This window comes from Gavia stellata, chromosome 1 (genome assembly GCF_030936135.1).
Source record: "Gavia stellata isolate bGavSte3 chromosome 1, bGavSte3.hap2, whole genome shotgun sequence".
NCBI classification, from domain to species: Eukaryota; Metazoa; Chordata; class Aves; order Gaviiformes; family Gaviidae; genus Gavia; species Gavia stellata.
The window spans coordinates 26,158,593-26,177,879 of NC_082594.1; the positions used below are offsets into that span (position 1 = coordinate 26,158,593).

At 42.5% G+C, this 19,287-nt stretch overlaps 1 protein-coding gene across 4 annotated transcripts in view; it reads left to right on the forward strand.

Moving 5' to 3' along the window:
• Nucleotides 1–2,778: 2,778 nt before the first annotated feature.
• Nucleotides 2,779–19,287, forward strand: part of NBEA (neurobeachin) — a 516,023-nt gene continuing 499,514 nt past the window's right edge. For all 4 annotated transcript variants that reach the window (XM_059826681.1, XM_059826675.1, XM_059826690.1 and 1 more), the window contains exon 1: nt 2,779–3,048. In XM_059826681.1, the coding sequence (XP_059682664.1) occupies nt 2,779–3,048 (270 nt within the window). The remainder of the gene's footprint in view (nt 3,049–19,287) is intronic.

Consider the following 19,287-nt stretch of genomic DNA (forward strand, 5'->3'; position numbering starts at 1 on the left):
AATTTTTAGTGAATGTTAGAGAGTTCTAGGTTTAGGTTTCAGTTTTGCCAAAAAAGGCAGGTATTCTCAAATTTTCAAAAATATTTACATAATTAAATAACTTTACAGAAACTTGAGGACCTGCAAACTCTAAAAGGTTACCTGGTTGCCAGATAGAATCATTAAGAACATGAAATATTCCTTTTTGAAATCAAGATGAACAGTTTGGGGCAGCCTAATTTGAACATTTGCATAATTGGTTGGTTTGTAGACTGGAATAGCAATTTAACACTCCTACGTAGTCAAAAGTTTTACCTTTTGGATTGGCTTTTTTTTTGTTTGCTTGTTTTTATGTGAAATGGGGCAAAGTAAAACAAGTAATGGAGTCCTTCAGTGACATTTCCAAATTAAGAATTTTTGCCTAGGTTTTTCTGAAGAATCTTTTCAAAACTTTCTGGAACAGGACTTACTTCAGCCAAGGATAGAGACAGCAAGTGCAATTCAAAACACACTATTCCATCGGCTCATCATTATCCATTAGCTGGAAGTTACTGTGCCCTGAACTCACCGTGTGATATACAAGACCTTCTTATCCACTACAGTCAAAAGTCTGCCTGGTTACCTCACTGTAATACCCCTCTTTGGGGGTTTAAACTAAGATGGGCTGACTCTGTAGTAAAGAAGTTAAGCAGACGAGTATTCAGTTTTGCTAGTTCTGCTATGGGGCTGGTGGGAATGGAATCTTTGACACCTCTGCAAGTATATGAAATTAAAGTATACTTTTACTCTGAGTCATACAAGGTTGCTCGCGGATGGTGGCAAATTGTCAAGGAATTTCCTTCCAACAAAATTTTGTGTTTTCTCATCTCCCATAACCAATGTTTTGGGTTTTCTCCTCACCTTTTGCAGCTTTCTGAAATAACATTGGTTCTGTGATTCCCAGCTAACCACTGTTTTAGTCATGTCTATGCATCTGGACTATGCATACTGTCAAGCACCTGTGGACCTTGCAAACAAGTAAAAGTAACATACTGTATTTACAAGCATGTAGAGCTAATGCATTTAATAGTACAGAGCTGAGGTCTTCTCTTTCTTCTTTTGGTGGAGCTTAGAGCAGCTGCTGTGATCCTTGAGGATGTAGTGATCGAGTCCTGCTGATTCACTCTGTTTACGCAATTTATTATCTAAAGCTGGATATAAGAAGGACCAGCAACCCAGCCAGATTCCCAACCTTGGGGTTACAGAAGAGACAGGATAAATAGTATTCTGAGATCAGGGGACAAGTTTTCTTGTGAAATTCAACTTTGCGATGACAGTCACTACAAAGCCAAGAAAGAATGTGTTTTGGAACAGGGATGGATTATCTCCCGCACATGTAGAGCAAATATATACAACTTTATTCAAACCACAATTTTTGAGCCTACTCAAAACATCAGAGGTACTTCTGTTTCTCTGATAAAATACTGGAGAGGCTTGAAAAAATGCTCATTGCCATGAGGCATCACTGAAAACAAGGGGGTCGGTAAAACTCCTGTCAACAGGACATCTCTGTATGTAATACCACCAGCAAAAACCAGAAGCGCAGGTATTAATAAGAACTGTGGAAAAATATCCCTCTCCTTGAACAGGCAGCACACGAGCTCTTAGGCTTGCAGACCCCAGGGTTTCCCCTGTCCCTCCCCATACCCAAGGGGTCCAAAGTTCAGGAGCCCTTGGACAACCCCTGACACTCTCACTCAAACTTGGCCACTTGCTAAGACTGAAATTGCTACCCCCCAAAAAAATCAAACCAAAACAAACAGAAGATCCCTATCCAGACACTTTTCCTCACACAACAGCACGGGACCAGTGTGGGGAAGGCACGGCAGAGACTACAGAGGCTCAGAAGCGGGGTAGCCGGCCGAGGAATCCAGCAGTGCTCTGCCCAGCCGGCCGCGGGGCAGCCCGGGGCCCCTCACCAGCAGGGTCCTGGCGGGGCATCTTCCCGCGACGGAGGCCTGCGGCTGGCAACGGGCGCAACCGCCGCGGCGGCGGCCGCCAGCCCGCAGCCCCGCGGGCAGCCAGAGGGGCGGCGCAGCGGCTCGCCCCTGCCGCAGGGGGCGCCCTGGGGCGGCGGGGCGAGGCCGGGCCCTCGGCCGGGGGGCGGCCCCGCGTCGAAGCAGGCGGGCGCCACCCTGTCACTTCAGGCGGCGTTGCGTAATCTCCCCGGAGCGGTTGGGCTGGCCCGAGGCGGCGTGCGACACCACGGCAAGAGGCGGCGGCTCCGCGCCTCAGCGCGGCCCCTCACGCCGCCGCGGTGGCAGCGCAGCCCCTGTGCACCTGCTCACCTGTCTCCCGGCCAGCTGGGGGGGCCCGGCCTGGCCCCTCCCCCCGACGGGCTCGGCGCAGGCGCCTTAGCGGCTACCGCAGGCAGGGGGCGGCAACATGGCGGCGTGAGCGGCGGCGGTTTCGGCTCCACAACAACAGCGGCAGCAGCAATCGCTCGTGCCGCCGTCAGCTCCGCGCGCCACTCGCCTCCGCCCGCCTCTGCCGGGCCGTGCGGCGCTGCGCTCGGCGGTGTCCGCTCCTCCCGCCCCGCGGCGGGGAGGCGGCCACGACTGGGCAGCCTTCGGCTAACGGGGCATCGGCGCCCATAATAATCCCTCATTATAGCGGAGCGGGGGAGCGGCTCCTGGGACGGTGCCTGCGCCTCGGGCCGGCTCCCTGCGGCCCCGCCGGGTGCGACTGCGGTGGATGCGCGGCTCGGCCAGGCCGGGCGGGGAGGCGGCGGCGGCAGGTGCCGGTAACGGCGGGGGGTAAATGGCGAGCGAGAAGCCGGTGTCGGGGCCGGACCCGCAGCCCGCGGGACTCATCTCCGTTGGGGCCGGCGGCGGAGGCGGCAGCGGCAGCAGCGTCGCGGTGATGGGGGAGCTGAGGGCGTCGGGCTCCGGGTCCGTAGTGCTCCCCGCGGGGATGATTAACCCGTCGGTGCCGATCCGCAATATCCGGATGAAATTCGCCGTCCTCATCGGACTCATCCAGGTCGGGGAGGTCAGCAACCGGGACATCGTGGAGACGGTGCTGAACCTGGTAAGCGGCCGGGCACTCCGCCCCGGTGACGCCCCGGCGGGCAGAGGGCCCCTGGGCACCGGCCCGCGCAGCCCACCTCCTCCTGGAGCGGCTCCCTACGCCCCCCCGCCCCTCTGCAACCCGAAAGGGACCTTCATTTTCCATGCCTCTGTGTCCCTCCTACACGTACGGCCCTTCTCCAACCATCTTTCCTTCCCAAACTGCTCTTGTTCCTCTCCCTCACCGTTAATACCGCGACCTGCTCGTCTCCTTGTCGTGCGTGTGACACAAGCCCCCTCAGCGCTCCCTAAACTCCACGCAGGACCCTACCTAGTACAGACAGGCCACTCTTCCCCTTCCCAGTGCCTCCCCCCCGGCCACCTCCTGCAGAAGTGGAGTGCGTGCAATTCCCAATGTGAAAAATAAGGAGATTAAGTAATTTGCAGTTTCAGGTTCTGAACGCTGCCCTATAGCCCGATGGCTTCCCTATTGGAAGAAGAGTGGTGTGAATGTAGTATCTGTTTTTAATTGAAAAAGATATAACAAAGCAGCCTGAGCTGGTATCTTTCCTTAGTGGCCAAAACATGTGAAGGGTTTAACCCTGTTAGCTCAGAGCTAGTTGAGTATTTTATGTAGAGGAAAGGGGAGGAGGGAGATTTTTGCAAGGGTTTAATACGCTTTAATATCTGTAATAAAGAGTTAGTTGTATTGCAGTAATGTATTGGGTTACTCATGTCTTAATAATCTGACATGCTTTCCAAAACACGTTCTTGTCTGCAAAGTAAGTGCTGTTGCTAATTTTGTTTAAGGTCTGTGCATTGCAAAGCACTATTGTACATTGGTAAATAGCTTGAAACAAGAAGATGCTAAAATGTAGCTCCTTAGTCATCTGCTCACTTCATGGAGTGAAAGAGTTACTGCAGGACTGTATGACTTAATGTTTTTGCGCTACCTACACCGAAGCCTGAGGAACCTACAGAAGCCAAATGAGTGGATCTAAAAATGAATCACTTTCAATTACGTGCAATTTGGTGCTGTTCCTGAATGCAAGATTTGCTGCAGCAAAGCTTTTGAAGCAGTTCAGTCAATGAAATATCCTCAATTTTTGCATTTAAAATAGGATCGAAAAATGACTGCTCAAAACTGAATGGCAATTAATTGAAACTGCCTTTGTTTAAAATGAGTTTAATGCTTCTAACATCCACTCATTTTATACAAAGTCATGTAAAGAATGTATTTTGTTTCAAACACTTTAAAAGGATGTATTCTTCTGTTTGGCAGTTATTTGCATTTGACCTAGCACAGACTGAATGGAAAAGCTGCAGCATGCAGGGAAAGACATGGTTTGGTCAGATCATTTTAATATTTATGACTTATCTGAACACACAGGGTTAAAGTCCTAGTAGTTTTGTGAATGTCAGAACAGTAATCTGGTATATTTCCCACTCCTCTGTACAAGCTGTTTGACACCTAACTGAAATGTGATTTGTAAATTTTTATTATTTTTTTGTAAAAAAGTGTGGTACAAGTCATCATAACTTTATTGGATTATTACCCATTCCTTTGAAAGTAGCACTCAAAATAAGGAAATAACATACAGCTATTTTACTAACTGGCTTTGTATAGGTCATGACAGCTACAAAGATGTTTAATCCTTTCCTGGTTTTCTTTTCTTCTTTCATCCTTCTTACTGATATTTAAGCTTGTTTTAATTTTGGCTGTTAATGCATCAGCAACTGGACAAACATTGGCTTGTCTTTGGGGGGGCGAGGTTAGAATGTGTTTTGTTATTTGTGTGGAGGATATACAGTGCTTGTTACAGTGTTTGCCTATACCATCTACCTACTAATTAGTTCCTATTGCTGAAAACTACGCTTGTATTTAAAAATAAATGCAAGCGTGTTTAACGGTGCTCTGAGTATCGGGAGAGGTATATGAATGTGAAACTGCTTGGGAGTCTGCTGCAGTAGCGATGCATTGTGGATCAGTCATTACTTAACAGATGGAGTCTAATATACAATAGTCAGTATTCCCACAGCAGAGAGAAGTTATATTGTGTCTGCTAATCTTTTTTCTTCTCAGGGCAGTGAATGTCTCAAACTTATGCTTGTATATTTGAAACTTAAGTTACTCGCATGTGAAACAAACATAGTGAATATGGCAGATACAAAGTAAAGTTGATGGCATATCCCTGAGCTACAAAACATTATCTGATTCTGTGTTAAGGATTTTAATAGCAACTTTAAATAAAATGCAGTTTTGTATTTTAGAAGCATTCTTTGGGGGGGGTGGGGTGGGCGTGGAGAGAACTTGATTTGTGGGTTGGGTGTTTTCTTCAGCGTTTACTATTTCTGAATTACTTCTGATGCAAGTGTAATAATGAGTGGACAATGCTTAAAGAGCTGATCTCAGTTTGATGTGTCAGTTAATATATCAAGTCTTTGAGAGAAATACAACCTATACTATACCATACTGGGTATCTAGAAGCCATTTGGGAATAGCTTTTTAGTATTGGAATTCTGCATAGCTGTGATTTCTTTTATTATTGGAGAGAAGCAGAAGTTAAAGATTGAGATACTTTTTTTTTTTATTCTCTTATCTGAGATTACTGTTCCTCTGTGTAAAGCTTAACTAAGTCTATTAATTCTTCCTGCATCTGCGTGGAAGCAACAGTGAATGTCTGAGATAAAACTTTGGTTTGTCTTGCCCTTGTTATGGAGATGCTCACTCTTCTTTCCTGTTAAGTTTTCTTCTTAGGGTTTCTCTTGGACAGTTTCTACCTTTAAAGGTTTGTTTTGGTGGCCCCACACTGTGGTCTCTGTTACCACATGGACTAAGTCTGAAATGCAGCACCTTCTGATGTTGATGGACACGGTGATTTATTGTATCTGTGAGATGATGAAGTGCTTTTTGTGCAGCACTGAAAATCTTTTTCCATGTCTAATATGTTGTTGGATTTTCAGCTTTGCCAAATTTTAACAGCTGACTTTCAGCTCAGACAGTATTTTGTTCTTGGGCATGCCTATGCTGTTTATGGGATTAGTTCTTTCTCTTGATGCTTTTCTTAGTGACAGTTATTTTCCTCTGAACTTCCTGAATGTTCAAAGTTCTGTTATACTGGTGAATTTGTTTAATGGAGTATTGCTTGGTAGAGTTTCTAGTACTGCTTGTGTTATTTTTCATTGTTTGACATTACAGTGGAAAACATAATGGAGAGAGGGTTCAGCCCTTTAAATGCCAGTGCCTATGAACTACTTAGAGTTATCCTTAAAAAAACCTTCTAGTGTTAATACTGTGAAGGTCAGAAGATGTTAAGGGTCTATGAGATGAAGGCTTTTCTGGAATGATTTTATAGAATATTGTGTTCTTTTTACATTTCTGGAAGTAGGAGGGAACTCCTCATTGTACCTCATGCGTTATTCTTTGATGGTGCTTATTTTGATTTTGGTCCATGGGTTTAGTATGAATTCCCAGGTTCAGCATGCTCTCCAAGATGTGCGTTCACTGACCCTTATGTACTGCAAAGCACCAAACTGGAAAAGGCTTTCCTTGCAAACAATATAATCCACTAATTGCTCTTAGTGATTTCTCTTTGTGGGTATTTTGACACCAGTTTTGTGCTTCTGTTGATGAGGAAGCCTTTCCCCTTTGAACAGGTCTATTAGTTTTCTTGGGGTACTGTCGAGGGTGTTGTTATTGCTATGATAGACGTGCTTGTTGGTACTCTCCATGGTTCCTTTGCTTCTTGATACACTTTTGTACTTGTGATATGTTAGACTGATGTTCAAAATAAAGTTCTGCACCATGTGCTCCAATGAATATGATATTAAGGTGGAAGTGGGTCAATCTGTCCATCTGTATTCTTCTACTTCAAGTGTATTTTTGTTTTGCATATTTCCTAATTCAAAATTTCCACTCATGGCTTTAATTGGTTTGTCTATAATATGTCTCCAGTGGTCTTTCCTTTCATTATTTTTACTGACTTGCTTCCTTAATTCTCTGCTTTTACAGTATTTTAATGGTCTTGGAATTTTTCCTTCAGTGTATATCTTGAACTGTTTCTTGTCTGGCCAGCTTTCATCAAACATGACTACGTGAATTGCATTGTTTCTTAGCTTTTAGAAAGCTTTATCTCCTCCAGTTTGAATTTCCTAGAATTTTTGATTTTGAGTTTTGTAGTACTAATTCTGTGGCAGCGTGAAATAAGAAAGGTGAACAGGAAGCCGACTGATACTAAAAAACTGTGAATTGGTTTGCCTGTGCATCTTGAACAGATGCTGTGATGCAGATTTGAACAGATTTCAATCTGATGCAGGTGTAGCTGACCAAGTTCTCCTTGTGCAATCTGGAAAGCTTTTATATATGTTTTGTCAGGCTAGAGAGTGCTTGTAAGATGTAGGTCAAACACCAGGCATAGTTCAAAAAGTCTCTTGCTGTTCTTGTTGACTACAGCCCACGCTTCTGCCTAGCTCTTCTCATTTTCTTGGCTGTTCCATCTTACTTCAGTGTTAGTCATCCATCACAAGAGGTAAACCATTTTTTAGTGCTCTGTCACATTGTGTGCTTGCAGGAGTGCCATTTGCAGCTTCAGAGCAAATGGGCTGGATTATGTGAGAGATCCTTCTTGCCCTACAGACTCTCTGTAGTAGTGGTCATGAGGAAAAATGTAAAGAGAGGCATATGTAAAAAAGATTTTTTTTTTTTCATTTGGTACTCCTTTTCTTCTTGAGCTAAAGTTGGCTTTTGATATTTGAGTTCTTTGAATCCATTTACAGTTTTTGTTGCTGCAATGTCCTGTGGCACAGTTCTACTCTTGTGTGGGGAGGAAGAATCACTTTTGTCTGTTGGATGCTGCTGTACTCTGGGAAAGTGTGGACCTTGTGAGCTGTAGCCTCCATCACATGACTTCTGTTTTTCTTGTGGAACTAGCTTTGCAGGCTTGAGAATCTTACTCTATTTTTTTGGTGGAAGCCTTCCTATTTTTCTAGTATAATTCTCTGGTGACAGATAGTATTATTCAAAAAAGCAAATTTGCGTGGAATTTTTAAGGGCTTTTTGTGTCTGAGTTTTGGTTTAGGTAGTACTTAACTGGAGGTGGCAGTCCTTGTCCCAGTTACTGACTGTCCCACTGGTCCCTTTTTATCTTGCTTATATTATATCCATGGTAAGATATGTCTGGAAGTTACTGTAGAAGCTACCAGAGCCATATGAAAAGAGCAGTATCCAATGTGAGAGTTTGTAATAGCATTGTGAGAGTTTGTAATAGCATTCCATGGGCAGCTACTTAAGATTACTATAGCTGTTGTCATTATCTAGTATAACTGATAGTATTTAGTATAACTGATTGTTTTTGGCTTTTTATCTAACCTTTGACAGTAGGTGTTTATGGGTGGAAAGTTTTTTCAATCCTTGTATCAGTCATGAAGCACTAGTGATACCTCAGCAACCCAAAAACTGCATAATCATCTCTGAATTCCTGCTGAAGCGTTTGTTCCCCTTTCACGCCATATTGATTTAGCCAAAGTGGAATGAAATCTGTGATTGGGTTAGTACCAAAACTGAGACTTTTATATCCTGAGAAATACTGTGCACAGTATTAACACAGCTGTGTTAACTTAATAAGCTATCCAAGCTATTTTAAATCAGTCTCTTAATCTTACCTGTTCATTACTTGGTACTGCACTTTTTTGTTTTTCTATCTTAGTCTGCCTCGGTAAATCTGCCATTTTAAATCACCTTGTGTTACTCTTCTGTTACTACAGCATTTTGTAGTACTTTACACAGAACAGTATCATTGCAACTACCTCGTTAGTTGATTCCTTGTATGTGCCTGGTGGCCAAAGGGTCGGTGTAGTAGTGTGTGTTTATATTGATGAAGTTCCATTTATTTTGTGATGGAATTTGATCCTTACCATTCATATTTTTGGAAATATCCCATTGTGGATTTTTATTAATTCTTGCATAGGCAGAACCCTTAAGCTTTCTTCAAGTCTGAATCAAATTTAGAACTTGCTTTTATAATCAGAGGCAGCAGATCTTTTGAGACATGAGTTTTGGATTTGATGATCTACATCCCACTTCTGTCTCGCAAAGGTTTGACTGGGATGTACTAGGAATGATACAGTATTCAATATATGATATTCAGCATAAAGAGAATGAACAATTAAAAAAAAGGGATTATTTGTCGAGAGTCACATATTGCATCCTTAATGATAGAAATGCCTGTTTCAACTATAGGATTATGATGGATTTCAGCTATTTGAATTACAGTTTCATAACTTCCAATTTAGGAAGATTGTTAATGACATTCATCTCTAAGAGAAACATTATTTGTTATTTCCAGTAGAGAAGCACTTCAACTTCTGATCAGCCTACTGACTCTCTACTAAAATTTGCGTTCTAGTAATTTTTGTGGTTTAGAGTTTGTTCTACTTCTGAAGTACATGGAAAATAATAATCTTCAGTAAATAAGTAAGTCTGAGTAGTTTTGGTGTTACTGGCATTTACACCAGTGATGTCCATTCATTTATATTAATGCAACCCTATAATGTGACTACCCTGCTTTAATTTAAAATTGGGTTGCATCAGTGAAATTGTTCCAACATAACAATTCACTGAAAGCTTGCATAGATGTGAATACTGCTTATGCTATTCAACAGCTTACAAATGTTTGACTTCTATATTTGGAAAACTGTGTTTATTTCACTGCCCTTTTGTTTACAGTTGGAAGCCTTTCTTAACTATGCAGAATAGGTATTAGGTTTTTTAATTAGCTGAAAGTGAGATAGGGCAAGATATTCACTTACAAGTGAAATTGTTATTCATTTAAGTGTGTTTAATCATGCTTTTTGGTACCTGATGGCTTTTGTAGAACCGGGACAGTGTAGAAAGAAGGATGGAAATAATCATTCTCTGAGCCTCCAGTACCAGCAATATGGCATTGTAATCAGTTTTACGTGATCTCACTTTGGTTTTTTGCTTTTTAAGTCTTCATATTCTGTGACAAATACTCAATTACATAAAGTTTTCTAACTTTTATTGACTTTTGATTGCCCGCTTTAAGGGCCACTGTAAACATTTTTTTATTTTTTTGCTCTTTTGTTTTGTAAAAAGAATGTTTTGAGTATTAATAAACACAAATATGAATTTGGAAATGACATGTCCTTTTATTCACAAAGGAGCCTGTACAAACCTATTGACACAAAGACTCCTTCCTACTACAGAATTGTAGAAAACAATAAGATATGCTTTCATTAACTATAGAATAATAACCATGAAATACACATTCAAGCTAGTAATGAACTGACTGAAGCCAAGCACTGCCTTAGATTGCTCATGCCTGACTGATCCATTTGCTCTTACTCTTCAGCAATATTTTGTGTGGCTCACTGCATGCAAAAAATACTTCTTGATTTAATTGTGAGCTAAAAATCTTCCTATGTCACTGTTAGTGTTAAGAACCTTCAATTTTAAAAAAATTAGGAAAAAAAAAAGAAATAAAAAAATTACTTTGAAATTGGGCAACCATTCTTAAAGTTGAATTTATGTTTTATACCTAGCAGACTAGGAAAGCTGTCTGCCCCTTCCAGTAGGACATTTACATCAGAATGTAGCTACAGAGTTTTGTCAGCTCCAGTTGTGTAGTAGCTCCATAATGTGAGCAAATGTACCTAAAGATTGGGAAAGGGTGAAGCACTACAAATTTAAAAGAAGGTCTTGAATAGCAGTGTTTGAACTAGTATATCTGAGGATGTTACACAGGGAGAATGAGCTTCCCAGTGGTCTGGAGAATGGTCTTGGGGATTCAGCATCTTTGCAGAAAGGCATTAGCTGCAACTGTTTAATTGTAGGAGTTGGAATGTTGAGAGAATGGGGCAAGAGCTGTTGCCTGAAATAAGAAGAAAAAGCCAGTTTTGTAGGAAGAAAGCAGCTTCATTCCTCTTCAAATCATAATTTTTATTTTAATAAATGAAACTTATCAAGGGGCCTGTGAAAGCTGCATTGTGGGTATGTTAAGTTATGGAAAGAGGAACGAGGTAAAGAACCTTACTAAGTGGTGTGTTATACTTTCATGGCTGGTGACTTTTGCTGTTTTCTTTTAAGGCTGAGAGCTTCAACAAAAGCCATCATTGTAAACTCAGTGTTTACATGTCCAATAGGATTGTTTGCTGCAACATGTTCCTCCATGAGCAAGAAGTTCGATGACATAAAGTTGTCAAAAAATTGATATCAGCACACTGTCTCTTCCTTCTATTATTCCAGTGAAATACATTATCTGGTTTTGTAAATAGCAAGGTGTGAGATATTTGTGAGTCATATCTGTGACTGATGGCTACTTGGCTGTTAATATTCATATGATAAAAAGCTGAAACTTATGGAAAAAGGTCTTCCAAGCACCTCCCAAGGAGGTGAGAGCTATTTCGTTGTTCTAATTCTTTTTCTCTAGAGAGATTTGTGAAGCCCCTGCCCCATGTTTTAGTCTCCGGGGTTCCAAAAATCTTCTCTTTGCTGCTTCTTCTGTGTCTTCAGCTATGACATGTATACCTCCAAACGACCTGCAGAAGTCTTCTGGTTTTTGTTTGTTTTGTTTTATGCAGCTTTTAGGTGATTTGAAAGGCTTTCTCATCCACTCTGTTCCTCATGGAAATGTTGCAGCCTCCATTGCATCTTTTGATATCTTAGAGAGCATTATGTGAATGCAGAAATGGACTTAAAAGAAGAGCCTGTTAGAGTTGCATCTTCTGTCCAAGGCTGAAGTGAACTGAGTCCAGCTGAAAAGGAACTTCAACATACTGTCCTGGGCTTGTATGCAATACACTTTTTTTTTTTTCCCTTTCATCAAAATCATGTTAATGATCATGCCTCTCCATTCTTCTCTTTGGTACTTACACTACAACATCCTCCTGAAACTTCATTGTCAGAGCACTTTCATAAACTAGGAGAATCACAGAAATTTCAAAGGTAGAACAGGTGAGGATGGAAGGGACTTCTGGAGGTCTCTAGATAAAAATCCATGCTCAAAGCAGGGTCAACTAGAGCAAGTTGCTCAGGGCCTTGTCTGGCTGGGTTTTGGATACTTCTATGGATGGAGACTCCCATGTCAAGTTTTTACTTAGGTGTAAGCAGAGTTTCCTGTGCTCGTTGCTACTTGTCCTGTCACTGACTGCCACTGAGAAGAGCCTGGCTCCCTTGTCTCTACTCCCTGCCCACCCTACCCCCACTACAAATACATATACATTTATAAGATCTCTCCAAACCTTCTCTTAAGGCTAAGCAATTCCAGCTCTCTTCAGCCTTTCTTTGTCAGATGTTCCAATCCCTTAATCATTTGCATATTTAGATCTTTATTCTCCTTGTGCAGATAATAGTGCTCCCTTTCCAAAAAATGTGAGGTGGAGTCTGGGAAGCCTTTTAATTATAGCAACCCTTTTCCTCATCTCACAGTATGAGCTGCAATATCTACCACAAATAATCCAGTCAATATTGCTATGCCTAACCCAGCAAAGGACAATTTGCACCACATGCAGCCAAGAAAGAAAACAGACCTCCATAAGCCACAGCAGTGAGTGTTTGCTTTTCATATGTTGTGCCTGCTTGTTAATAGATAGCCTTGGATGAAACACACAAACCCGAGAGTGTCTGTCAGTTCTGCAAATCACAACTATGGTTGTAGGTAAGCTTTATTTCTTGGATTTCAGAAATACAAAATGTAGCTACATTTGATATTCTGCTGAAAATGTATGAAGATAATATTAATGTCATAATACTGAGTTAATGAAACTTTGTCTTTTAATGTATACTATAAATAATACCTTCTTCAACGAATTAGCATAAATTAAACTAGAAGAGCCATTAGCATAGTCTTCAAAGTTACAGATGCTCGATAACAGAAGGAAAAAAAATACTAATATTCAGTATAGAGCCAAAGCTGTTGAAGTTCTGCATTGAGTTTGAAAAGAATAGATTCATGACTTTATATATAGTCTAATATTTATAGGTGAAATGTTTGATAGCACTTTATGTGTGTATAACTATATGTAACTTAGAAACTGTAATATATTAAGCCAAGATGATTGTGTAACAAAATTTTTACAGTTTGTTTCATGCTAAGAAGATAGTTCTTTGATTCAAAGTAATTTATAATGTACAATAATAAACACATTGTGACTGGAACAATATGTAGGCTTAGTCACTGAGAGGGAGTCAGTCTTTGACAGTTGATACAGTACAGTATTTGATATTTTAAAGGTAGTACTGACTGAAGAGGAGTTGATACTGTCTTTAAAAAGGACTCTTCTTCAATGAAGAAGTTGATTGTTACAAGTATTTCCTAAAACCCAGAAGCAGGTTATTCCCAGTTCTCACAGTCATGATGATTTCCCTTATTACTACTATAAATGTTTTTTATAACAAGGGAAAATTAATTATAGTAAAATCACTTATGCATTTTTTTATTAAAAAGTGATTAAATTCTATTTAAGAACAAATTTGGATCTACTTGCTTTGTTGCATGTCCTGGTTCAGTTAAAAAATAGTTTTCAAGTCTGTAATCCTTTTTCTCACTTGAAGATGTAGTTTACTAAGCCACCTATCACTTTTTCAGAAACCCAACAGCTCAAACTAATGCAAATACATGTAAAACATGTATTAAGAGCCTTTGGTGTAACTATAAGCAACAAGCAAAAGGAAGGATGGGAGAGGGGAAAGCAGAAATTTCAACTAAATGAGGCTAAGCCACCTAAGCTGATACCTTTTAGACTATCAAAGCTGATACTTCTTCAGTTGAGTCTGTTCTTAAAAGTATCAGCACAAAAAAAAAATGTAAGTTGATTGTTTAGGTGAAGTTTAGCTATTAAGAAATGATACCACTGAAAGGTAGCTTTACATTTAAAAAACCACCTCTTAACCATGTGAGTGGAAAACCCTGAGTACAACAGGTTATGTTCTCTCAGTGATGCTGTGTCCGCCTGGATTTACAGGGACTTTGAAATGACTGGTTATATGATGTTTTATTAATTTCTGAAGTATCTGAGGGAATTACCACCATCTGTTAATACCAGAGTCTAAGCCAACATGCGGGCTTCAAAATTCTTTAAGTGTTGAATTTTTTAAGTAAGAAATCCTTCTCTTAAAACTAAACTTAAAACAGTTAAGAGGTTTCAGAGTGTAAATAGAAAATACCTTTTTTTTAATAGTCCAGATTTAAGCTCTTGCATTGTTTGTCACTCACATCTTTGGTTTGTGGTTCTAGCCTGTCTTCTGAAGTTAGAATGGCTGCAAATACTTGTAATTGAGCTCCTCTCCTGCACTAGTTACGATGTAATTGGCTTTTGAACTTTAAGTCAGTTGAGCTCTGTTTTAGGCAAAACTCACTTCACCCTGAAAAGAGAGCAGCACATGTGTTTTCTTCTGGCTCATATCACTCCTAAATGTGCCTTGTACCAAAACCTGATATTATCCAGATGTGCAGAAAAAGCAGTAAGAAGCTTGAAGTGTTGATACAATCTGAATTCTTTCTGGAGGTCAGAGGACACTTAGGAGCACCTTGTTTAAATTATTATTTCAAAATTCCCCTCTCATATCCTCCTTGTGGAGTTACAGTAGATTTTTAGGTCTTCCTCACTAAGGAAGCTGGTTAAGCAACCTGAACTAAACTGGTGCCAGCCTGCTAACATAGGGATTCAGTTTTCTGACCTCTGTCCATGGTTGTGTTATGTCTTTCTATATTACTGTGTCTTAAAGTGTTGTGTTTCCTCCTAGCCCCTTACAGGTACTAGGTCTTTTGGGAGTGTGAGGCATTTTTGGGGATGAAGATTGGGGTTTTTTGCTTAAGCAGTACATCTGAACTGGCTCTGTATGTTTTTGCTGCATTAGTGTTTGAAAAATCTTGGGTTTTAAAGTTTCCTTATGTATGCATTTTCTAGAGTATAAGGAGACCACATACTTCATAGTACAAGCAGGATGTGGTACAACCTGCAGCTGACAGTGCAGCCAATGTGAATTTTGATTTAGAATTCCTTTAAGAAATCCTGAAGATTTCTTGGGAGATAGGAAGGAATTGTTTGTGGTCTAAAAACAAATCGTGACTTAAGAAAAACTCCTTGGCAGTTCTATTTATTTAGAAAATTGAAATCCGACTAAATAGTCTGTACTTAGTGTAGCAAAATGAGATCTTTAAAACACTATAATGAAAGGCTACTGACGCATTATTAAAAATTAATACAGTCAAGAGAGTTATTGAGGAAGGTAGCATTTAGCAGTAATTGTTAATACATTTTGGTACTGCTATATGGTAAGTAGCTTCCAGCTTCTTAATCTGTGTTCAGTTTCCCTAGTAATATTTTTAATTATTTTTTTTAAACATTTTTTTTCTTCTTATATATTTGTAAGTTGAGTAACCATTCTAGGTCAATAGGTTTCTACTGTGACTGAAAACAAAGACTTGCCTGAAGTCTTTTATTGTTATAAGAATCAAAATAAGCTGTAGAAGAAAAATACTTTAAGTAGTCAGACTGATCTTTGGGGAGTAAAATGTCATAGAAAAAACTGTATTATGATGCTTTGTGGGGACAATGCATGGGATAATGCTCGGGTTTTGAAGGTGTTGGGGTTTGAGGGATTGGAGGAACATAGTCCGGGTCTCAGAGAGTGTATTTGGTTTGTGTGGCAAAATTTTGGTAGGAGGGGTCTACAGGGGTGTCTTCTGTGAGAAGGTGCTAGAAGCTTCCCCCCATGTTCTATAGAGCCAATGCCAGCCAGCTCCAAGATGGACATGCCGCTGGCCAAGGCTGAGACAATCAGCGATGGTGGTAGCACCTTTGGGATAACATTTAAGAAGGGGAAAAAACTGCTGCACAACAGCAACTGCAGCTGGAGAGAGGAGTGAGAGAGAAACAACTTTGTAGACACCAAGGTCAGTAAAGGAGGAGGGGGAGGAGGTACTTCAGGCACCGGAGTGGAGATTTGCCTGAAGACCATGGTGAGGCAGGCTATGCCCCTGCAGCCCATGGAGGTCCATGGTGCAGTAGATATCCTCCTGCAGCCCGTGGAGGACCCCATGCCAGAGCAGGTAGATGCCCTAAGGAGGCTGTGACCACGTGGGAAGCCCACACTGGAGCAGGCTTCTGGCAGGACCTGTGGACCAGTGGAGAGAGGATCACATGCTGGAGTAGGTTTTCTGTCAGGACTTGTGACCCCGTGGGGGACCCGTGCTGGAGCAGGGAATCACTAAGGTTGGAAAAGACCTGCAAGATCATCAAGTCCAACCATGAACCCACCACCACCATGCCCATTAAGCTGTGTCCCACAATGTCACATCCACATGTTCCTTTAAAACCTCCAGTGATGGTGACTCTACCACCTCTGTGGGCAGCCTGATCCAGTGTTTTACCACTCTCTCAGTAAAGAAATTTTTCCTAATATCTAGTCTGAACCTCCCCGGGTGCAACTTGAGGCCATTTCCTCTTGTCCTATCACTAGTCACTTGGGAGAAGAGACCAACACCCACCTCTCTGCAACCCCCTTTCAAGTAATTGTAGAGAGCGATAAGGTCTCCCCTCAGCCTCCTCTTCTCCAGGCTAAACAACCCCAGTTCCCTCAGCCGCTCCTCGTAAGACTTGTGCTCCAGACCCCTCACCAGCTTCGTCGCCCTTCTCTGGACACGCTCCAGCACCTCAATGTCCTTCTTGTAGTGAGGGGCCCAAAACTGAACACAGTATTCGAGATGCGGCCTCACCAGCGCTGAGTACAGAGGCACGATCACCTTCCTGCTCCTGCTGGCCACACTGTTTCTGATACAGGCCAGGATGCCGTTGGCCTTCTTGGCCACCTGGGCACACTGCTGGCTCATCTTCAGCTGGCTGTCAGTCAACACCCCCAGGTCCCTTTCTGCAGGGAAGCTTTCCAGCCACTCTTCCCCAAGCCTGTAGCATTGCCTGGGGTTGTTGTGACCCAAGTGCAGGACTCGGCACTTGGCCTTGTTGAACCTCATACAATTGGCCTCGGCCCATCGATCCAGCCTGTCCAGATCCCTCTGCAGCTCTGCAGAGCCTTCCTACCCTTGAGCAGATCAACACTCCCACCCAACTTGGTGTTGTCTGCAAACTTACTGAGGGAGCACTCAATCCCCTCATCTAGATTGTCAATAAATATATTAAACAAGACCGGCCCCAAAACTGAGCCCTGGGGGACTCTGCTTGTGACCGGCCACCAACTGGATTTCACTCCTTTCACCATGACTCTCTGGGCTCGGCCGTCCAGCCAGTGTTTTACCCAGTGAAGAGTGCACCTGACTAAGCCACAAGCCACCAGCTTCTCCAGGAGAATACTGTGGGAGACAGTGTCGAAGGCTTTACTAAAGTCCAGGTAGACAACATCAAAAGCCTTTCCCTCATTCCACTAGGTGGTTCACCTGGTCATGGAAGGAGATCAGGTTGGTCAAGCAGGACCTGCCCTTCATGAACCCGTGCTGGCTGGGCCTGATCCCTTGGTTGTCCTGCACGTGCCCTGTGAGCACCCTCAAGATGAACCTCTCCATAATCTCCCCCGGCACTGAGGTCAGGCTGACAGGCCTGTAGTTCCCCAGATCCTCCTTCCGGCACTTCTTGTAGATGGGCGTCACGCTGTCAATCCTCCAGTTGTCCGGGACCTCCCCCGTTAACCAGGACTGTTGATAAATGATGGAGAGCGGCTTGGCAAGCTCCTCTGCCAGCTCCCTCAGCACCCTTGGGTGGATGCCATCAGGCCCCATAGACTTATGAGTGTCCAGCTGACATAGCAGGTCATTAACTGCTTCCTCCTGGATTATGGGGAGTTTATTTTGCTCTCCATCCTTGTCTTCTAGCTCAGGCAGTTGATTACCCTGAGGATACCTATTTTGGCTATTAAAGACTGAGGTAAAGAAGGCATTAAGTACCTCAGTCTTTTCCTTATCCTTGGTGACAATGTTCCCCCCCCCTGCATCCAGTAAAGGATGGAGATTCTCCTTGGCTCTCTTTCTGTTGTTAATGTATTTATAGAAATATTTTTTATTATCCCTTACTACCGTGGCCAGATTGAGCTCTAGCTGGCCTTTTGCCTTTCTAATTTCCTCTCTGCATGACCTAATGAGGTCCTTGTACTCTTCTTTAGTTGCCTGCCCCTTCTTCCAAAGGTGATAAACTCTCCTTTTTTCCCTGAGTCTCAGGAAAAGTTCCCCATTCAGCCAGGCCAGTCGTCTTCCCCGCCGGCCCTTCTTACGGCACATGGGGACTGCCTGCTCCTGCACCTTTAAGATTTCCTTCTTGAAGAAGGCCCAGCCTTCCTGGACCTGTTTGCCCTTCAGGACCATCTCCCAAGGGACCCTTTCAACCAGTGTCCTGAACAGGCCGAAGTCTGCCCTCCAGAAGTCCATCGTAGTGGTATTGCTGACCCCCCTCCTTACTTGTCCAAGAATTGAGAATTCCATCATTTCATGATCGCTAAGCCCAAGACAGCCTCCGACATTCACTTCTCCCACCAGACCCTCTCTGTTTGTAAACAGCAGTCTGTTCCTGAAGGACTGCATCCCGTGGAAAGGACCCATGCTGGAGCAGTTCGTGAAGAACTGTAGCCCGTGGGAAGAACCCATGTTGGAGACGTTCATGGAGATCTGTCTCCTGTGGGAGGGACCCCACACTAGAGCAGGGGAAGAATGTGAGGAGTCCTGCCCCTGAGGAGGACGGAGTAGCAGAGACAACATGTGATGAACTGACTGCAACCCCCATTCCCCATCCCCCTGTGCCTCTGGGAGGGAGGAGGTAGAGAAATCGAGAGTAAAGTTAAGCCTGGGAAGAAGGGAGGGGTGGGGGAAAGTGTTTGAAGATTTGGGTTGATTTCTCATTATCCTACTCTGATTTGTTTGGTAATAGATTAAATTAATTTTCCCCAAGTCGAGTCTTTTGCCTGTGTCGGTAATTGGTGACTGATCTCCCTGTCCTTATCTCGACCCACAAGCCTTTCATCGTATTTTTCTCTCCCCTGTCCAGCTGAGGAGGGGCACTGGTAGAGCAGTTTGGTGGGCATCTGGTGTCCTGCCAAGGTCAACCCACCACAGAGAGATAGGTTTTGTTTAAATGATGGAAACATTTTGAAGTACAATTCTTGAGGTACTGAAAACCTGTGGGTTAAATATTTTCATTTATAGCTGTAAACAGAATTACAGTTTTATGCAGAGATTGATCAATGTACAGTACTATTAATTTCTCTGTATTTCAACAAAAAGTTGTTTTTCAGCTTTTGAAA